The following is an 18,746-nucleotide window of genomic DNA, read 5'->3' as shown; positions in this document are numbered from 1 at the left end:
CGATCACCCTGTTTGAGACACATCATTATGCTTCAGTTCAGAGACATTCTAGGATTCTACAAGTGAGATGCCACTGAAACTGGACATTAGTTTTGTAAATCACTCCTGTTACCATTCTTGTAGAAGAATGTGTCCATTTTTTTCTAATCTCTTGGCGCAGGTTTTTATTCAAGGAATCTACAGTACCTTATGTAAAGGTTAAAATCGAAGTTGACTCAACTACAAATTTGGTTCAGAATAAGACAGGGATACCACTGAATCCTGCAGCCTCGTTTAATTTTAGCTACTACTCTCACTGATGCCTCCCATCTTTGTCTACCCTTGTTCATAATACATATTTATAATGCTCTCTGCACTTTGAGATGGACTGTCAATTCCTTCTTCCCACCTTCCAGAGATTGCCATAACTCAATTTGCAAATTTTGTCTGTGGGGAAATTAAATACTTCTTAAGTGAAAAGAATCAGTTAATATTTAAAAATAATATTTTAATGCAGACATTTGTGCTTTTGAATAATTGTTTAATGAACACTGGATCTTGCCTGCTTGAAAGTAAATAAACTGAAGAATGTTGTAGATGCAGGTGAAGAAAAAATGTTGCTGAGTTTGAAACATCAATGTAGTGTGGATACAAGCATACAGGTTCCGTGATCATTTACAACATATGTGTATTTCCATACACTGTAACATTGTTTCAACAGCACATTTGCTGTAATTAACAAGTGAAGTGGGATTAGAAACAAATTGTATCAGAAATAAATTTGGTGAAACAGTTAGAGAGAACATGCTACCATTGTCAGTAAAATTGAACAGTCTCATTTTACTATTTTCTTTCTAAAGTAAAAGGACAGAAAGTAGCCATGCAATGCTTGCCCCCACCTACTTTAAAAGTACCTACTTTGATTCAATTTTATTGGCTAACTAGTTATCATGTTGTGCTAGAGGAGATTAGGTAATCAAAGTAAAAGTTGTGATAAATACCATTTAAGAGGAGTGATGTGTATACCTATGTCTTCTTGTCAATGAATAATACTTGTAAATGGAAACTGCAAAATAAGGTATCGCAGGTAACAGTACAGATATTGTTCAGAATTTTTTTTTTTTTATTTTTTATTTGTGATGAGACATACTGAGAGAAGAGCCATGTCTTCAGGATGGGATGGCAATTGCAGTAACTTCACGAAATTAAGTACTGTTTGGACACAAATACAGAAGTTTCTGGGATCACTATCCTACTTTGACGGGGCACAGAAGTCCAAAAAAAGGTACATAAATAATTGTGACATCAGTTACTATGTGGTACAAAGAGATAAATGATATGTCCTTTTAATATTCATTCTGTGTTGAGAATCCAGAATTATGACTGTAAGAAGCTATTGATGTGATTAGTTTAATGTTGTACTTGTTTAATGTCAGTATATGGTTTATTAATATCTTATTTATAAGAAGTTAGAATTGTGGTAATGCATTTCTTAATAGCAATAACACTACAGTTGGAGGAGGAGTCTGGCAAGTCTTTCATAAGATCACAGCCAAGAATACATAGAAGTAATAAAGAAACTGCATTAAACCATGCAACATCCAATGGAACACCTCCAAGTAACAAGTCAGGAAATATGTAATTTGGGCAGGAGAGTGAAATTGTAGATTTGCAAAGGAGATAAGTCAGTGAAGAACTGAAACTGCAAAATTTCAATTGTCAAAGAAAGAAAAATTATACAGTTGGATGTCTGAAAGAGGTACACTTGGGAAAAGATTTAAAAGAATGCAAATGGACGTAACTTTTCATGCTGGAGAGTTGGTGATCATAGTATTTTAAAAGGAAGATTCAGTGGAAGGAAGTTGTTTTTCTTTCTGTGAAAGGATGTGTAAGATAAATAGCAGTCTTTAAGTGAGAGAAGTGATCAAATGTGAGCCTTCAACTGCAGGCTATCTATATTTGTTCAGTGTACAAGACCTGAATGCTGCTTAGCTTAATCCAACCATTATGATGTATGAAGTCAATTAACAGGATTTCGTTGCAGTGCACTTAAAGTTCTCAAAATTTTAGGTAAGGGAAGCAGCTCTGAGATTGAAAGTAAATATATTAAATATTGAAAGCAGACACTGAGGAACAAATGGTCTTCAATGATGATACTGAGTCCACATGAACTTCATCCAATTCTGTCTTGACTTGTGTGGCAGTCCAGTCATTGACACAAAAAGGTTTAATAATAGTACGAAACTTTGTTTTCTCCATTTTCATTTGCAGTTGACACATTGACCAATTCAGATGGCTGTCAACAATGAATTCTATGCTGTAAATTGTTGAAATCCTTTATATGATCCTTGGAATAATCAAGCTTACGAACCACGAAGGTGCAACAAAAATGTTCCATTCTTTCATGGAAATTTACCAGAGCCATCAAACCATCCTTGTACACTCCTGGAAATTGAAATAAGAACACCGTGAATTCATTGTCCCAGGAAGGGCAAACTTTATTGACACATTCCTGGGGTCAGATACATCACATGATCACACTGACAGAACCACAGGCACATAGACACAGGCAACAGAGCATGCACAATGTCGGCACTAGTACAGTGTATATCCACCTTTCGCAGCAATGCAGGCTGCTATTCTCCCATGGAGACGATCGTAGAGATGCTGGATGTAGTCCTGTGGAACGGCTTGCCATGCCATTTCCACCTGGCGCCCCAGTTGGACCAGCGTTCGTGCTGGACGTGCAGACCGCGTGAGACGACGCTTCATCCAGTCCCCAAACATGCTCAATGGGGGACAGATCCGGAGATCTTGCTGGCCAGGGTAGTTGACTTACACCTTCTAGAGCACGTTGGGTGGCACGGGATACATGCGGACGTGCATTGTCCTGTTGGAACAGCAAGTTCCCTTGCCGGTCTAGGAATGGTAGAACGATGGGTTCGATGACGGTTTGGATGTACCGTGCACTATTCAGTGTCCCCTCGACGATCACCAGTGGTGTACGGCCAGTGTAGGAGATCGCTCCCCACACCATGATGCCGGGTGTTGGCCCTGTGTGCCTCGGTCGTATGCAGTCCTGATTGTGGCGCTCACCTGCATGGCGCCAAACACGCATACGACCATCATTGGCATCAAGGCAGAAGCGACTCTCATCGCTGAAGACGACACGTCTCCATTCGTCCCTCCATTCACGCTTGTCGCGACACCACTGGAGGCGGGCTGCACGATGTTGGGGCGTGAGCGGAAGACGGCCTAACGGTGTGCGGGACCGTAGCCCAGCTTCATGGAGACGGTTGCGAATGGTCCTCGCCAATACCCCAGGAGCAACAGTGTCCCTAATTTGCTGGGAAATGGCGGTGCGGTCCCCTACGGCACTGTGTAGGATCCTACGGTCTTGGCGTGCATCCGTGCGTCGCTGCGGTCCGGTCCCAGGTCGACGGGCACGTGCACCTTCTGCCGACCACTGGCGACAACATCGATGTACTGTGGAGACCTCACGCCCCACGTGTTGAGCAATTCGGCGGTACGTCCACCCGGCCTCCCGCATGCCCACTATACGCCCTCACTCAAAGTCCGTCAACTGCACATACGGTTCACGTCCACGCTGTCGCGGCATGCTACCAATGTTAAAGACTGCGATGGAGCTCCGTATGCCACGGCAAACTGGCTGACACTGACGGCGGCGGTGCACAAATGCTGCGCAGCTAGCGCCATTCGACGGCCAACACCGCGGTTCCTGGTGTGTCCGCTGTGCCGTGCGTGTGATCATTGCTTGTACAGCCCTCTCGCAGTGTCCAGAGCAAGTATGGTGGGTCTGACACACCGGTGTCAATGTGTTCTTTTTTCCATTTCCAGGAGTGTATATTACAGGAATTTAATTCTGATACACAAGTTTATTGCAGAAGGGCACTTGAATGGAAACTTCGCATTTACACATTTACAGAGTGTAAATACCAGGCTTCCTCATTTCTAAGTGTCATGAATCAAAGATACTTATTATTAGACACAATTTTTTTAAAGTTTAAAGTGAAAGTTATTACCTTGAGACATTAACAGTTTAGAGTGTTGTGAGTGAGAACTATTTGCAACTGTATCATTTTTCAAACTGGAATTTGGTCCATCCAGTCCATTATGTATGCAGTCTCGTGGCACTGAGTGCAATACCTTATCTTCACATCCATTTCTGTGACCTGTGAAGAAGCATGCTTTTAGTAAAAACAAATCGTACCAAATGAAACTAAACAAATACTGTGTAACAGCTGCTGCTCTTGTTATTACACTACTATATCTTCCTCTTCAACCCTGACAGCTACTGCAACCTGCATCCATCTGAACCTAGTTCCTAAAGACAAGCCTTGATCTCCGTCTACAACTTTTTACTCCCTGCACTTTCCTCCATAAGCAAACTGATGATTCCTTTATGCCTTCTTTTTGCCAAGTTGTGCCACATTTTTTTCCCCCAATGTGATTCAAAACCTCCCCATTAGTTATTTGTTCTGCTGATCTAATCTTCAGCTTTCTTCTGTGGCACCACATTACAAAAGCTTTTCTCTTCTTGTCTGAACTGCTCATCGTCCATTTTCACTTTCATGCACGGCAAAATTTCAAACATATATTATATATATAACTTCTGAACACCTAAATTTATATTAGTTGCTAACAAATTTCTCTTTTCCAGATTTGCTTTTCATACCAGACCGAGCATCCATCTTATATCCTTTCTGCTTTGGCCATTAACAGTTACTTGCTGCCCAAATGGCAAAATACATCAACTAATTTTAGTGCCCGATTTCCTAATCTAATTAGTTCAGCTTCATCTAATTTAATTCAACTCCATTCCATTCCATTATAGCTGTTTTATTTTTGTTAATATTTTTCTTATAATCTCTTCTCAAGGTACAACACATTCCATTTGCATAGACTGAATAACATCAAAGATAAGATACAACTGTGTTTCACTCCCTTCTCAACTACTGCTTCTCTTTAATGTCTTTTGACTCTTATAATTATGATCTGGTTTCTGTACAAGTTATAGATAACATTTCACTCCCTGTGTCTTATCCCGGTTGTCTTCAGAATTTCAAAGAGTGTATTCCATTCAACACAATCAAAAGTTTTCTCTAAATTTAAAAATGCTATAGGCATAGGTTTGCCTTTCTTTAACCTACATTCTACGATAACTCATGTTGACTCACGTGTTCCTATAGTTTTCCGGAACCCAAACTGATCTTTCCTGAGCTCAGCTTCTACCAGTTTTTCCATTCTTCTGTAAATTTCAGTATTTTACAAGCATAACTTATTAAACTGATGTTTTGGTAACACACACACCTGTCAGCACCTTCTTTGGATTTGGAATTGTTAAATTTTCTTGACGTCCAAGGGCATTTCACCTGCCTCATATGTCTTGTAGACCAGATGGAATTATTCATCTGGGTCTTCCAAGGGTCTCAATAATGTTGAGGGAAGTTGTCTACTCCAGGGGTCTCGCTCCTGCTTAGGTCCGTCAATTCTCTTTCAAAGTTTTCTCACACTATTGTATCTCCAAACCCTATCTTCATCTATTTCCTCCTTCCTTTCTATAATACTGCCTTCAATTTAATTTATCTTTTTGAGCCCTTCTACATGCTCCTTACACCTTTCAGATATCATTTCTTTGCCGAATACCAGTTGCCATGTGAGCTCTTGATATTCACACAGTTGGATCACTTTTCTCCAAAGGTGCCTCTAATTTTCCTATAGGCAGAATATTTTTTTTCATAGTTATGCATGCTTGTATATCCATACATTTCTCATCTAGCCATTCCTGCTTTGCTATTTTGAACTTTATGTTACTGTAATTTTTTAGAAGTCTGTATTGCTTTTATGCCCGATTCCTCTGCTGGATTTAAGTGCAGTATCTACTGCGTTACACATCCTTGCATATAGGTCATACTTGAATCACTGTTTTTCAAACAATGGATCTCCTATGCATCTTAAGCTTGAAAGTAAATGTATCTTCGATTGAATCAGACACTAATAATGAAAACACTGCTGCTGAACTTCAAACACCAGTATATAAAAGGCATCATACTCAGTAAAGCAATGCAGATGTTTTCTCTCAACTATATCCACTGTTTGTCTTCCAACCAGGAAATTTAATTGTGATACTCAAATTTAATTTATCATATTAAAGGCAAAGCACTTGAGATAGAACCTTCACATTTACAAGTTTAACTTGCGTAAATACTGGGTGGTTATAATTAAAATGCAGCTACTCACAGAGGTCCAGTGTGGGGTGTAATTATCATATGGCAGTGGAACTTGGTATATACTGTAATGCGTTACGGCAAAACCAATTTACAATGGGAAAATTTTGGCCACCAGGTGCAAATCTGGCACTGTGAATGCAAGAAAGACATACAGATACGTTCCCATATGTTCCCACATGAAATGGATTAGGAACAGGAAGTGGGCAGAAAATAAGTGAGAAAGGCATAATATTGGTATTTTATTACTCACTGTTGCTTACACAATTTGTTCAATATGAGAAATATGAGCACAGAGACACTGACGAGATGCTGCATCTGTAAAATAACATGTTCAACAGTTGATTGCAGCAGTCAGAGAGGAATCTGAGCAGCATATTCCTATATACTGGCCTTCAGATCAGTTAGAGACCGAACATGTCCCTGGTAAACAGGTTCTGTTACATATCCTCAGAGCCAAAATTCACATGGGTTTACATCATGTGATCTTGCAGGCCATGCATCTGGAAAACCTCTAGAGGTAACACATTCATAGAAGGTTGTATTAAACAGATCTTTCACTGGGTAAACAACATGAGATGTTGCCCCATATTGCATAAAAACAGTGGTTTCACACAGCTGTGCTCTTCCAAAGCAGGAATCACATGCTGTACAAGGAGGTCTTGATTACGTGCAGATGTCGCAGTACTACATCTGACAGGCCCTCTGGGTGTACTCTTTTCAAAGAAGAAAGAACCGATAATAAAGGTGTTTGTGAATCCACACCACATAGTCACAAACAGTGAGCGCAATTGCTCTTCCAGCACAGCATGAGGAATAACAGTACCTGAAATTTGGCAGTTCTGCATATCACAGCATTCCCTTATGTAAAATGTGCCTCGCCACTCCATAGAATATTGCCCAGCCACATTTCATCAACCTTGATCCATGCCAGGCATCCGAGAACAAATTCGGAACATTGCAGTGGATCATAAAGTTTCAGATGCTGCACCATCGATCTTGTATGGGTACTATTGTAAAACAGACCATAAAATTTTCCATACTGTTGACCATGGGATCGACAATTCTCATGACACTGCACCAGCAATAACACTATCCAAGCACATGTTACTTAGTCAGTTGAAACAACAGCAAAAGTCAATAACTTCCACTGGTATAGGACGCTTTCCTCTTCCACAGGCTACATGAAGGTCACCTGTGTTTCTCAATTTCATTATCATATTCTTTTAATGAAATCAGCCATCTCCTCTGATCTTTCAGTCAGAAATGCTCTCTCAATGAAGCCCTGTAATCACTGGCATTCACATGAAACAGTTCCACTAACAGCGCACGGTCTCTCTACATGATAGCCGTTCTCTTCACCCACGTTACGATTTGTCAAATGACAGTGCAGATGTCACACTGTGATGCAAACTGTACAGCACCAGATTTCGACCTGGTGGCCACAACTGGAACTAATGTTTCTTACCACTGTAATCAGTTCTGCAATAATGTATTAGCATATGTACCGAGTTTTGCTGCTATACGATAATTACAGCCCACACTAGACATCTGTGAGTAGCTGCACATTAATTATAGCCACTTGGTACCAGGCTGTTCAGTGTCTGTCATGAATCATAAACACTTGTTATCATATACAATTTTTGTTTAATTCAAAGTGTCAATTTTTAGTCCGATGCTTTGACAGCTTTGAGCTTTGTGAATGAGATTTATTTGCAGCCACATCAGTTTTCACACTAGAATTTGGTCCAACTAGTCTACTACGCATGCACTCTCCTGGCACTATGTGCAGTACCTTATATTCACATCCATTTCTGTGATCTGTAAAGAAGCATGAACAAAATATTTCATTATTAGCATATTGTAAGAAATGTAACCAAACAAATAAAACAACAGTTGTTGTTGTTGTTGTTGTTGTTGTTACACTACTGTATCCTGTGTAAGCCTCATCTATCCATAGCTACTACAACCGTTATCCATTTGACCCTGGTTTCTAAAGTGAAGCCTTGGACTCCTTCTACAGTAAGTACTACACTTTCCTCCCCCCATAGCCAAACTGAGACTGCTTGTGCCTTAGAATGAGTTCTATTAATCAATCACTTGTTTTAGTGAATTTTTGTCACATATTTGTTTTTTTTTCCAATGTGATACACAACCTCCCTGTTAGGTAACTTGATCTGCCCATCTAATCTTCAGTGTTCTTCCGTAGTACCAGATTTCAAACAACATTCTAGACATATACCTTCGGAGTAAAGGTTCTTGAACTTCTCGATGTGTAACTTAACGTAAAATATTTCACAGGCAAACAGCCAGACATTAGTGGACAATGGGTGTGATATATAGCCAAGCAACCATGTTGTCATCATCTACTGTGCTGATGAACTGACTGCCTGGAAGGCGTTTCACGGCTTTTATCTCCTCCTCATCCCTCCAACCTGCCACTACATCATAATTCACACCCCGGAGTAGGTGCACAGCAAGTAACCAAGTATTTGCCCCCAACCCCACCACCACACTCAGTCTGCCATCAGCACCCGGGGACTACAACTAGTGGCATCTTCATCTTCACTGTTGCTGCAACAGCCCTAAGAGTCATATTTGTGGTGTGATATATCCTTCTTCTTCTTCTTCTTCTTCTTAATCAGACTAAGTGCAGGTTCCTAGCCATTACTATGAATGTAGCCACAATTGATCAGCTGTTCACTTATTCAAATTTCAATAGATTCAAAGACCTACACTGATTGCAGCAAAAGACAGAAGATGAAGACATGGCAGATCTCAAAGAATCTGGCTTGTGAGATGCAGTTGTTAAAAAGCTACAACAGAGAGCATAGATTTTACTAACACTTGAATGACTTCCACACATTAACAAAGAGGGATGGCTTTACACGCCAACTGAGAGCCACACTGATGTTCTAACTGACATACATTCCGCGTATTTTCAACCGATATAGATTGAGGAAAAATATGTGTTGCATTACTTACTGCACATGCCTAGCACTTTTGTCACCTCTTCACAAGACAATATCCATTCCATTCAACATCTCATCAAAATCCTTTTGCTGTCTATGACAGAATTATATTGTCACTGCTAAAATTCAAAGTTTTTATTTGTTCTTTCATTTCTTTGCTTAGTACTGCCTTGTCACAGGAGTTCTTGACATTCGCAAAGCTGGATCACTTTTCTCCAAAGATGCCTCTTGTTTTCCTATACACAAACTCTCTTTTCCCCCCAGTTATGCACGCCTCTACAGCCTTACATTACTCGTCAAACCAATCCAACTTTGCTATTTTTCATTTCCTGTCTATCTCATTTTTTAGAGGTCTATAATAACATCATTCAACTCCCTCAGCTGCATTTTTTTACAAATTTTCTCCTCTAGTCAATTTAATTCAATGTCTACTGTGTTATACAACCTAACATATAGGCCATACTTGAATCACTGTTATCGAAGCAATGTGTCTCCTCTGCAACTTAAGCTTAAAAGTAAATGTATCATTGAATGAAACGGACAATAATAAAGAAAACATTGCTGCTGAACTTCAAATGTTAGTACAAGAATCTGGTGGATGCTTACAACATGAATGTGGCTGTACAGAAAGGCATCATACTCAGGAAGGTTATTAAGTCAGAACACATGAGACATCAATGCTTTCTCTCAACTACATCTGTAATTTGTAATCTAACAGGAATTTTCATTGTGATAAATTCAATTGATCATATTAAAGGTAGAGACCTGAGATACATTTACAAATTTGCAATGCATAAATACTAGGCTTTCGAAATTCTATGTGACATGAAACATGAAAACCCTTATCAAACATAATTTATGTGAAGTTTAAAGTGTCAGTTATTACCCTGTGGCTTTAAAAGCATACAGCTTTTTGAATAAGATTTATTTGTAGCTACATTAGTTTTCACTCTGGAATTTGGTCCATCCAATCCATTACGCATGCATTCACCTGGCGCTAAGGGCAGTACCTTATCTTCACATCCATTTCTATAATCTGAAAGAGGCACGAACAAAATCTTTTAGTAAGAGCATATCAAACAATACGAAACTAAACAAATGTAATAGCTGTTCTTGTGCAAGCCTCTCCATTTCTCCTTTGCTACTGCAACCTACACCCAGGTGAAACTCATTTCTAGAGTCAAGCATTGTTCTACCTCTACAATTTTTACCCCTTACACTTTCCTCTATAATCAAATTGATGCTGTTCTTTCAACTGATCACATCTTTTACTAAAGATATTCACAAATTATTTTTCCCCCAAATTTGATTACGTTCCTCTCAATTACTTACTCATTTTACCCAACTAATCTTCAGCATTCTTCTGTACTACCAGATTTCAACTACATTCTAGTCAAATACGTTACAAAATGTGATTCTTCAATGTTTCCCTTCGTAATTCATCATAAAATAGTTCACAGACAAACAAGCAGTCATGAGTGGACAATAAGCACAACATTTTACCAAGCAATCAGGTTGCTGTCGTGTAGCGTGTTGATGAACTGACAGACTAAAAGCTGCGGACTAGCACTGGTGACACCTCCACTGTTTCTCTCCCGATCGTTATATTTGTTGTTTGCTATCTGCTTCCTCTTCTTAAACAGATCAAGTGCAGGTTCCCGGTCTTTACTAGCAATGTAGCCACTTACACAACTGATCAGCTGTTCACTTACACATATTTCAAAAGATTCAAAGAATTTCACTGATTGCACCAAGAGGCGAGAGATGTACACATAGCAGTTCTAAAAAAAACTGGCTTGTGAGATGCAGTTGTTAGAAAGCTATGATGGAGAACGTAGTTTATACTGAGACTTGAATGACTTCCAAACATTCAAAAAGAGGGATGGCTTTAAGACCCAATTGTGAGCCACATTGATGTCAAAACTGACACACTGGTTGAATACCCTTAGGCTGGGAAAAATCCACATTATATTTGCAACTTTATGAATCTTGTTGGATGCCTTAACAGCTTGAAGCTTAGGGATTTTGACATACTTGTGAGCTTTGATGTTGATGCTCTTTTCAACAGACTGCTTCTATAAGAATCCCTGGAACTTATTGGGCACAGATTTGACATACAGATTACCAATGTACAGCCATTTACTTTTTCGTAATATGGGTCCACAGCTTATACAAATTTTTTAAATGTCATCATCCTGTTTTTGGTTGTTAGAATGTTATTTGATGATTACAGTTTCCGCATTAAGCCATTTTCAAGCATAAGATTTTGACATGTTAAAAAAAAAAAAAAAAAAAAAAAAATAGTTTGGTAAAAATCTTATGCTTTAAAATGGCTTAATCCAGAATTTGCAATAAAAAAATATAACCTCTGAAATCATGACAATGACATTTAAAAAACCTTCGGGTATGGCTTAAGGTTGAAAGACTTTCTTTTCGACAGCGGTTACTACAAACAGACAGGAGTAGCCATCGGGAGTACACTCTTACCGATTGTTGCCAAAGTGTATATGGAACATTTAGAGAAGCAAGCTCTGGCATCAGCCCAATGAAAACCATCAAATTTCTTACCAGTATTTTGATGTTACACTCACCATACGGCCACAAGGAAGACATAAGCTGAATGCTTTCCTCATACATCTCAATTCCATACACCATTTTTATCATGGAAGTCAAGGTGTTCCACTTTCTGGACGTATTCGTAAAAACAAGAGCAATAGGTACTTTGCATCACAGTGTGTACCTTAAGAAAACACAAACCACCTTTGCTTACACACAGACAGCTGGCACCAATGGGCATGGGAGAACAGGGTCTTCAAAACATTTTTGCATATGGCTTGCATCCTCTTCAACAATGAGAGTTTCAACCAATAAATAATACACCAGTGGACAGTGTTCGGTGGAAAGGCTACGCAGAGAGGGAAATTAGAAGAATCCTATGTCCTACACTGAAGGTGCAGTCTGTGGAAACAAAGAAGACCCTCAGGAGGATGCAGCCACTCTGTTTATTCCATTCTGTAGAATATTATCTACAAATATAGGATGAAATCTACACAAACATCAAGTGAAGACCGTTTTTCACCTGCCAGATAAACCACGGTCAACGCTTGGTAGTGTGAAGGAATGACGGACACAAAAAATCCAGGAACTATAAAAGTCCCATGCCAGTGTGGCACAATGAACAAAGGTCAGACAGTGTATATTGTCTTAGATCACTATTTTGACCAACGGCATACCAGGGTGCAAGAGCCTAACATGTCGGCACTTGCAGAAGACTGATTATTGGAATTAAATGGAATGGATTATGACCATCTAAGGTTTAACTTCTGGAACTATGTAATTATAGAAACTATCAAGAGTCGAATCAGACAACAGATGACCAATATTGATAGTGCCTACATTCTTAGCAAGGCTGGGAACCTGTACACAATCTGGTTAAGAAAGGGAAGGAGATGTCCCACAACAAACTGATTTCAAAAACAGGTGGATCAACAGTGGAGATGCTTCCAAAACATACCCCTGTGTGCAAACCACGGAAAAAGTGTGGTAAGAGGGAACGGGATGAGGAGATTACTAATTATGTCGAGAAGTTGGAGGATGAGGCGGGTATGGGGGGGATGAAGACCTGTGCCAGCTTGAAGGCAGTCAGTTCATCAGTACACCTCAATAGCAACGAGGTTACTTGCTGAAATATTGTGCCTGCTGTACACTGACTTCTCGTCATTCACCTGTGAACTATATTAGATATTAAGAAATCCCTCTTTTTCAGACGTGCTTTTTGTTCTAGGGTCAGATTGTCTTTTATATCCCCTTTACTTTGGCCATCACTGATTATTTTGCTGGCCAAGTAGCACAATTCATCAACAACTTTTAGTATCTCATTACATATTCAAATTCCATCAGTAACACATGATTTTATTCAACTACATTGCATTACCCTCGTTTTACAAGGGGCATTCAATAAGTAGTGTAACACATTTTTTCCCCCCTGAATGGTTTTATTTGGGATTCCAATTCGCCATTTTACTCCCCACTCTTTTGGATAGAAACCCTATTTTGTAACGTAATCCCCGTTCACTGTGACAGCCTTATGCCACCTTACTGGGAGGGGCTGTATGCCTGCATGGTACCACCCTACTTGTAAACATTGGGGCCAAAGTTTTGCCGCATTAATAACCTCCTCATTATCCACATACTGCTTCCTGCAGAGTGCATCCTTAGATGCACAGACTGTTCTTCAATGCTCTATAAGGTCTTCTGCTAGTTGGCAAGGAACCCAGCGACCACACACCTTTACGTACCACAACTGGTGGACAAGTGTGACAGCACTCCCAAGAGAGACATGCAGTTAAGCAGCGCGATGTTTGATTGTGATCTGTTAATCACCTCGAATGACTGTGTCTGCGCATTCATACATTGTTGGAGTCACAGCTGTGTGCAGCCGGCTGGAAAGCGTGATATCAGATACATTATGTGATCAAAAGTATCCGGACACCCTCCACACACATACGTTTTTCATATTAGGTGCATTGTGCTGCCGCCTACTGCCAGGTACTCCATATCAGTGACCTCAGTAGTCATTAGACATCGTGAGAGAGCCCAATGGGGGACTCTGCGAAACTCACGGACTTCTAACGTTGTCAGGTGATACGGTGTCACTCGTGTTGTACGTCCGTACACAAGATTTCCACACTCGTGAACATCCACAGGTCCACTGTTTCCAATGTGATAGTGAAGTGGAAACATGAAGGGACACGTACATCACAAAAGCGTACAGGCCAACCTAGTGTGTTGACTGACAGAGACCGCTGGCAGTTGAAGAGGCTCGTAATGTGTAATAGGCAGACATCTATCCAGACCATCACACAGGAATTCCAGACTGCATCAGTATCCACTGCAAGTACTATGACATTTAGGCAGGAGGTGAGAAAACTTTTATTTCACGGTCGTGCGGCTGCTCAAAAGCCACACATCAAGCCATTACATGCCAAACGACACCTCGCTTGGTGTAAGGAGTGTAAACACTGGACGATTGAGCAGTGGAAAAACATTGTGTGGAGTGGCGAATCACGGTACACAATGTGGCGATCAGATGGCACAGTGTGAGTATGGTGATTGCCCGGTGAATGTCATTTGCCAGCGTATTTAGAGCCAAAAGTAAAATTTGGAGGCGGTGGTGTTACAGTGTGGTAATACTTTTCATGGAGATGGCTTGAACCCCTTGTTGTTTTGCATGGCACTGTCACAGAACAGGCCTACATTGATGTTTGAAGCACCTTCTTGCTTCCCATGTTGAAGAGCAGTTTGGCAACTGCATCTTTGAACATGATCGAGCACCTGTTTATAAATCACGGCATGTGGCGAAGTGGTTACATGACAATAACATCCCTGGTATGGACCGGCCTGCACAGAGTCCTGACCTGAATCCTATAGAACACCTTTTTGATGTTTTGGAACACTGACTTCGTGAAAGGCCTCGCAGGGTGACATTGATACTTCTCTCAGCGCAGCACTCAATGAAGACTGGGCTGCCAACCCTAAAGAACGTATGCCTGCAAAAGTGGAAGCCGTTATCAAGGCCAAAGGTGGGCCAACACTGTATTGAATTCCAGTATTACCAATGGAGGGTGCCACGAACTTGAAAGTCATTTCCTGCCAGGTGTCCGGATACTTTTGGTCACACAGTGTAGGTAAGCATGGCCTTGTAGCAATGATGACAGACACCTCACCCAATGACTCTTCATGCATTTGTTAACTGATGGGTCTCTGTAGATATTCTGCAGGCACCTATGAATGTCTGCAATGTTCTGGCTTTCTGCCAAATGAAACTCAATGATAACCCACTGCTTTGAATGCACCTCTGTTACAGACACCATTTTGAGACAACATATAGCGCTGCCACCTATTGGGACTTCAACAAACTATAGGGGTGGTAGCGGGAATATTCTACGATGACCCAAAACCAAATTCTGCGTATTTTCAACCGATACAGACTCAGAAAAAATGTGTGTTGCATTTCTTACTGAAGACCCCTAGCACTTTTGTGACCTCTTCTCAAGACAATATCCATTACATTCAACATCTCTTCAAAATCCTTTTGCTGTCTACGACAGAATTATATTGCCACTGCCAAACTTCATAGTTTTTATTTGTTCTTTCACTTCTTTGCTTAGTACTGCCTTGCCACGGGAGTTCTTGATATTCACAAAGCTGGATCACTTTTCTCCTATATGCAGACTCTCATTTTCCCCCAGTTACACATGCCTCTACAGCCTTACATGGCTCGTCTAGCCATTGTCACTTTGCTATTTTTCACTGCCTGTCTACCTCCTTTTTCAGGGGTCTATAACCCCATTTTACAGCTCCCTAGGTTGCATTTTTTAAAATTTTCTCCTTTAGTCAATTTAATTCGATGTCTACTGTGTTATACAACCTTACATATGGGCCATTCATGAATCATTGTTATTGAAGCAATGGTTCTCCTCTGCATCTTAAGCTTGAAAGTAAATATATCAATGAATGAAACAGACAATAATAAAGAAAACATTGCTGCTGAACTTCAAATGTTAGTACAAGAATCTGGTGGATGCTTACAACATGAATGTGGCTGTACAGAAAGGCATCATACTCAGGAAGGTTATTAAGTCAGAACACATGAGACATCAATGCTTTCTCTCAACTACATCTGTAATTTGTAATCTAACAGGAATTTTCATTGTGATAAATTCAATTGATCATATTAAAGGTAGAGACCTGAGATACATTTACAAATTTGCAATGCATAAATACTAGGCTTTCGAAATTCTATGTGACATGAAACATAAAAACCCTTATCAAACATAATTTATGTGAAGTTTAAAGTGTTAGTTATTATTACCCTGTGGCTTTGAAAGCATACAGCTTTTTGAATCAGATTTATTTGTAGCTACATTAGTTTTCATTCTGGAATTTGGTCCATCCAATCCATTACGCATACATTCACCTGGCACTAAGGGCAGTACCTTATCTTCACATCCATTTCTATGATCTGAAAGAGGCATGAACAAAATCTTTTAGTAAGAGCATATCAAACAATATGAAACTAAACAAATGTAATAACTGTTGTTGTGCAAGCCTCTCCATTTCTCCTTCGCTACTGCAACCTACACCCAGGTGAAACACATTTCTAGAGTCAAGCATTGTTCTACCTCTACAATTTTTACCCCTTACACTTTCCTCTATAATCAAATTGATGTTGTTCTTTTAACTGATCACATCTTTTACTAAAGATATTCACAAATTATTTTTCCCCCAAATTTGATTATGTTCCTCTCGATTACTTACTCATGTTACCCAACTAATCTTCAGCATTCTTCTGTACTACCAGATTTCAACTACATTCTAGTCAAATACCTTACAAAATGTGATTCTTCAATGTTTCCCTTCGTAATTCATCATAAAATAGTTCACAGACAAACAAGCAGTTATGAGTGGACAATGGGCACAACATTTTACCAAGCAATCAGGTTGCTGTCGTGTAGCATGTTGATAAACTGACAAACTAAAAGCTGGGGACTAGCACTGGTGACACCTCCACTGTTTCTCTCCCGATCGTTATATTTGTTGTTTGCTATCTGCTTCCTCTTCTTAAACAGACCAAGTGCAGGTTCCCGGTCTTTACTAACAATGTAGTCACTTACACAACTGATCAGCTGTTCACTTACACATATTTCAATAGATTCAAAGAATTTCGCTGATTGCACCAAGAGGCGAGAGATGTACACATAGCAGTTCTAAAAAAAAACTGGCTTGTGAGATGCAGTTGTTAGAAAGTTACGATGGAGAACGTAGTTTTTACTGAGACTTGAATGACTTCCAAACATTCAAAAAGAGGGATGGCTTTAAGACCCAATTGTGAGCCACATTGATGTCAAAACTGACCCACTGGTTGAATACCCTTAGGCTGGGAAAAATCCACATTATATTTGCAACTTTGTGAATTTTGTTGGATGCCTTAACAACTTGAAGCTTAGGGATTTTGCCATACTTGTGAGCTTTGATGTTGATGCTCTTTTCAACAGACTGCTTCTGTAAGAATCCCTGGAACTTCTTGGGCACAGATTTGACATACAGATTACCAATGTACAGCCATTTACTTTTTCGTAATATGGGTCCACAGCTTATACAAATTTTTTAAATGTCATCATCCTGTTTTTGGTTGTTAGAATGTTATTTGATGATTACAGTTTCCGCATTAAACCATTTTCAAGCATACGATTTTGACATGTTTAAAAAAAAAAAAAGTTTTGTAAAAATCTTATGCTTTAAAATGGCTTAATCCAGAATTTGCAATAAAAAAAAATATAACCTCTGAAATCATGACAATGACATTTAAAAAACCTTCGGGTATGGCTTAAGGTTGAAAGACTTTCTTTTCGACAGCGGTTACTACAAACAGACAGAAGGAGTAGCCATCGGGAGTCCACTCTTACCGATTGTTGCCAAAGTGTATATGGAACATTTAGATAAGCAAGCTCTGGCATCAGCCCAATGAAAACCATCAAATTTCTTACCAGTATTTTGATGTCACACTCACCATACGGCCACAAGGAAGACATAAGCTGAATGCTTTCCTCATACATCTCAATTCCATACACCAATTTTATCATGGAAGTCAAGGTGTTCCACTTTCTGGACGTATTCGTAAAAATAAGAGCAATAGGTACTTTGCATTACAGTGTGTACCTTAAGAAAACACAAACCACCTTTGCTTGCACACAGACAGCTGGCACCAATTGGCATGGGAGAACAGGGTCTTCAAAACATTTTTGCATATGGCTTGCATCCTCTCCAACAATGAGAGTTTCAACCAATAAATAATACACCAGTGGACAGTGTTCGGTGGAAAGGCTACGCAGAGAGGGAAATTAGAAGAATCCTATGTCCTACACTGAAGGTGCAGTCTGTGGAAACAAAGAAGACCCTCAGGAGGATGCAGCCACTCTGTTTATTCCATTCTGTAGAATATTATCTACAAATATAGGATGAAATCTACACAAACATCAAGTGAAGACCGTTTTTCACCTGCCAGATAAACCACGGTCAACGCTTGGTAGTGTGAAGGAATGACGGACACAAAAAATCCAGGAACTATAAAAGTCCCATGCCAGTGTGGCACAATGAACAAAGGTCAGACAGTGTATATTGTCTTAGATCACTATTTTGACCAACGGCATACCAGGGTGCAAGAGCCTAACATGTCGGCACTTGCAGAAGACTGATTATTGGAATTAAATGGAATGGATTATGACCATCTAAGGTTTAACTTCTGGAACTGTGTAATTATAGAAACTATCAAGAGTCGAATCAGACAACAGATGACCAATATTGATAGTGCCTACATTCTTAGCAAGGCTGGGAACCTGTACACAATCTGGTTAAGAAAGGGAAGGAGATGTCCCACAACAAACTGATTTCAAAAACAGGTGGATCAACAGTGGAGATGCTTCCAAAACATACCCCTGTGTGCAAACCACGGAAAAAGTGTGGTAAGAGGGAACGGGATGAGGAG

At 39.8% G+C, this 18,746-nt stretch overlaps 1 protein-coding gene across 16 annotated transcripts in view; it reads right to left on the bottom strand.

Annotated features, from left to right (window-relative positions):
- The window catches only part of LOC126165466 (uncharacterized), a 229,270-nt gene that overhangs the window by 29,667 nt on the left and 180,857 nt on the right, over positions 1–18,746 (bottom strand). For 8 of the 16 annotated variants that reach the window (XM_049920319.1, XM_049920321.1, XM_049920324.1 and 5 more), the window contains 3 exons: positions 16,074–16,223; positions 10,086–10,235; positions 4,023–4,172 (listed from right to left, as the gene is read on the bottom strand). In XM_049920319.1, coding sequence (XP_049776276.1) covers positions 4,023–4,172; positions 10,086–10,235; positions 16,074–16,223 — 450 coding nt within the window. The remainder of the gene's footprint in view (positions 1–4,022; positions 4,173–10,085; positions 10,236–16,073; positions 16,224–18,746) is intronic. The other 8 variants (XM_049920330.1, XM_049920332.1, XM_049920334.1 and 5 more) reach the window with 3 other exon arrangements.

The sequence above is a fragment of the Schistocerca cancellata genome, chromosome 1, assembly GCF_023864275.1.
Source record: "Schistocerca cancellata isolate TAMUIC-IGC-003103 chromosome 1, iqSchCanc2.1, whole genome shotgun sequence".
NCBI classification, from domain to species: Eukaryota; Metazoa; Arthropoda; class Insecta; order Orthoptera; family Acrididae; genus Schistocerca; species Schistocerca cancellata.
This window is presented reverse-complemented; position numbering and strand designations above follow the sequence as displayed.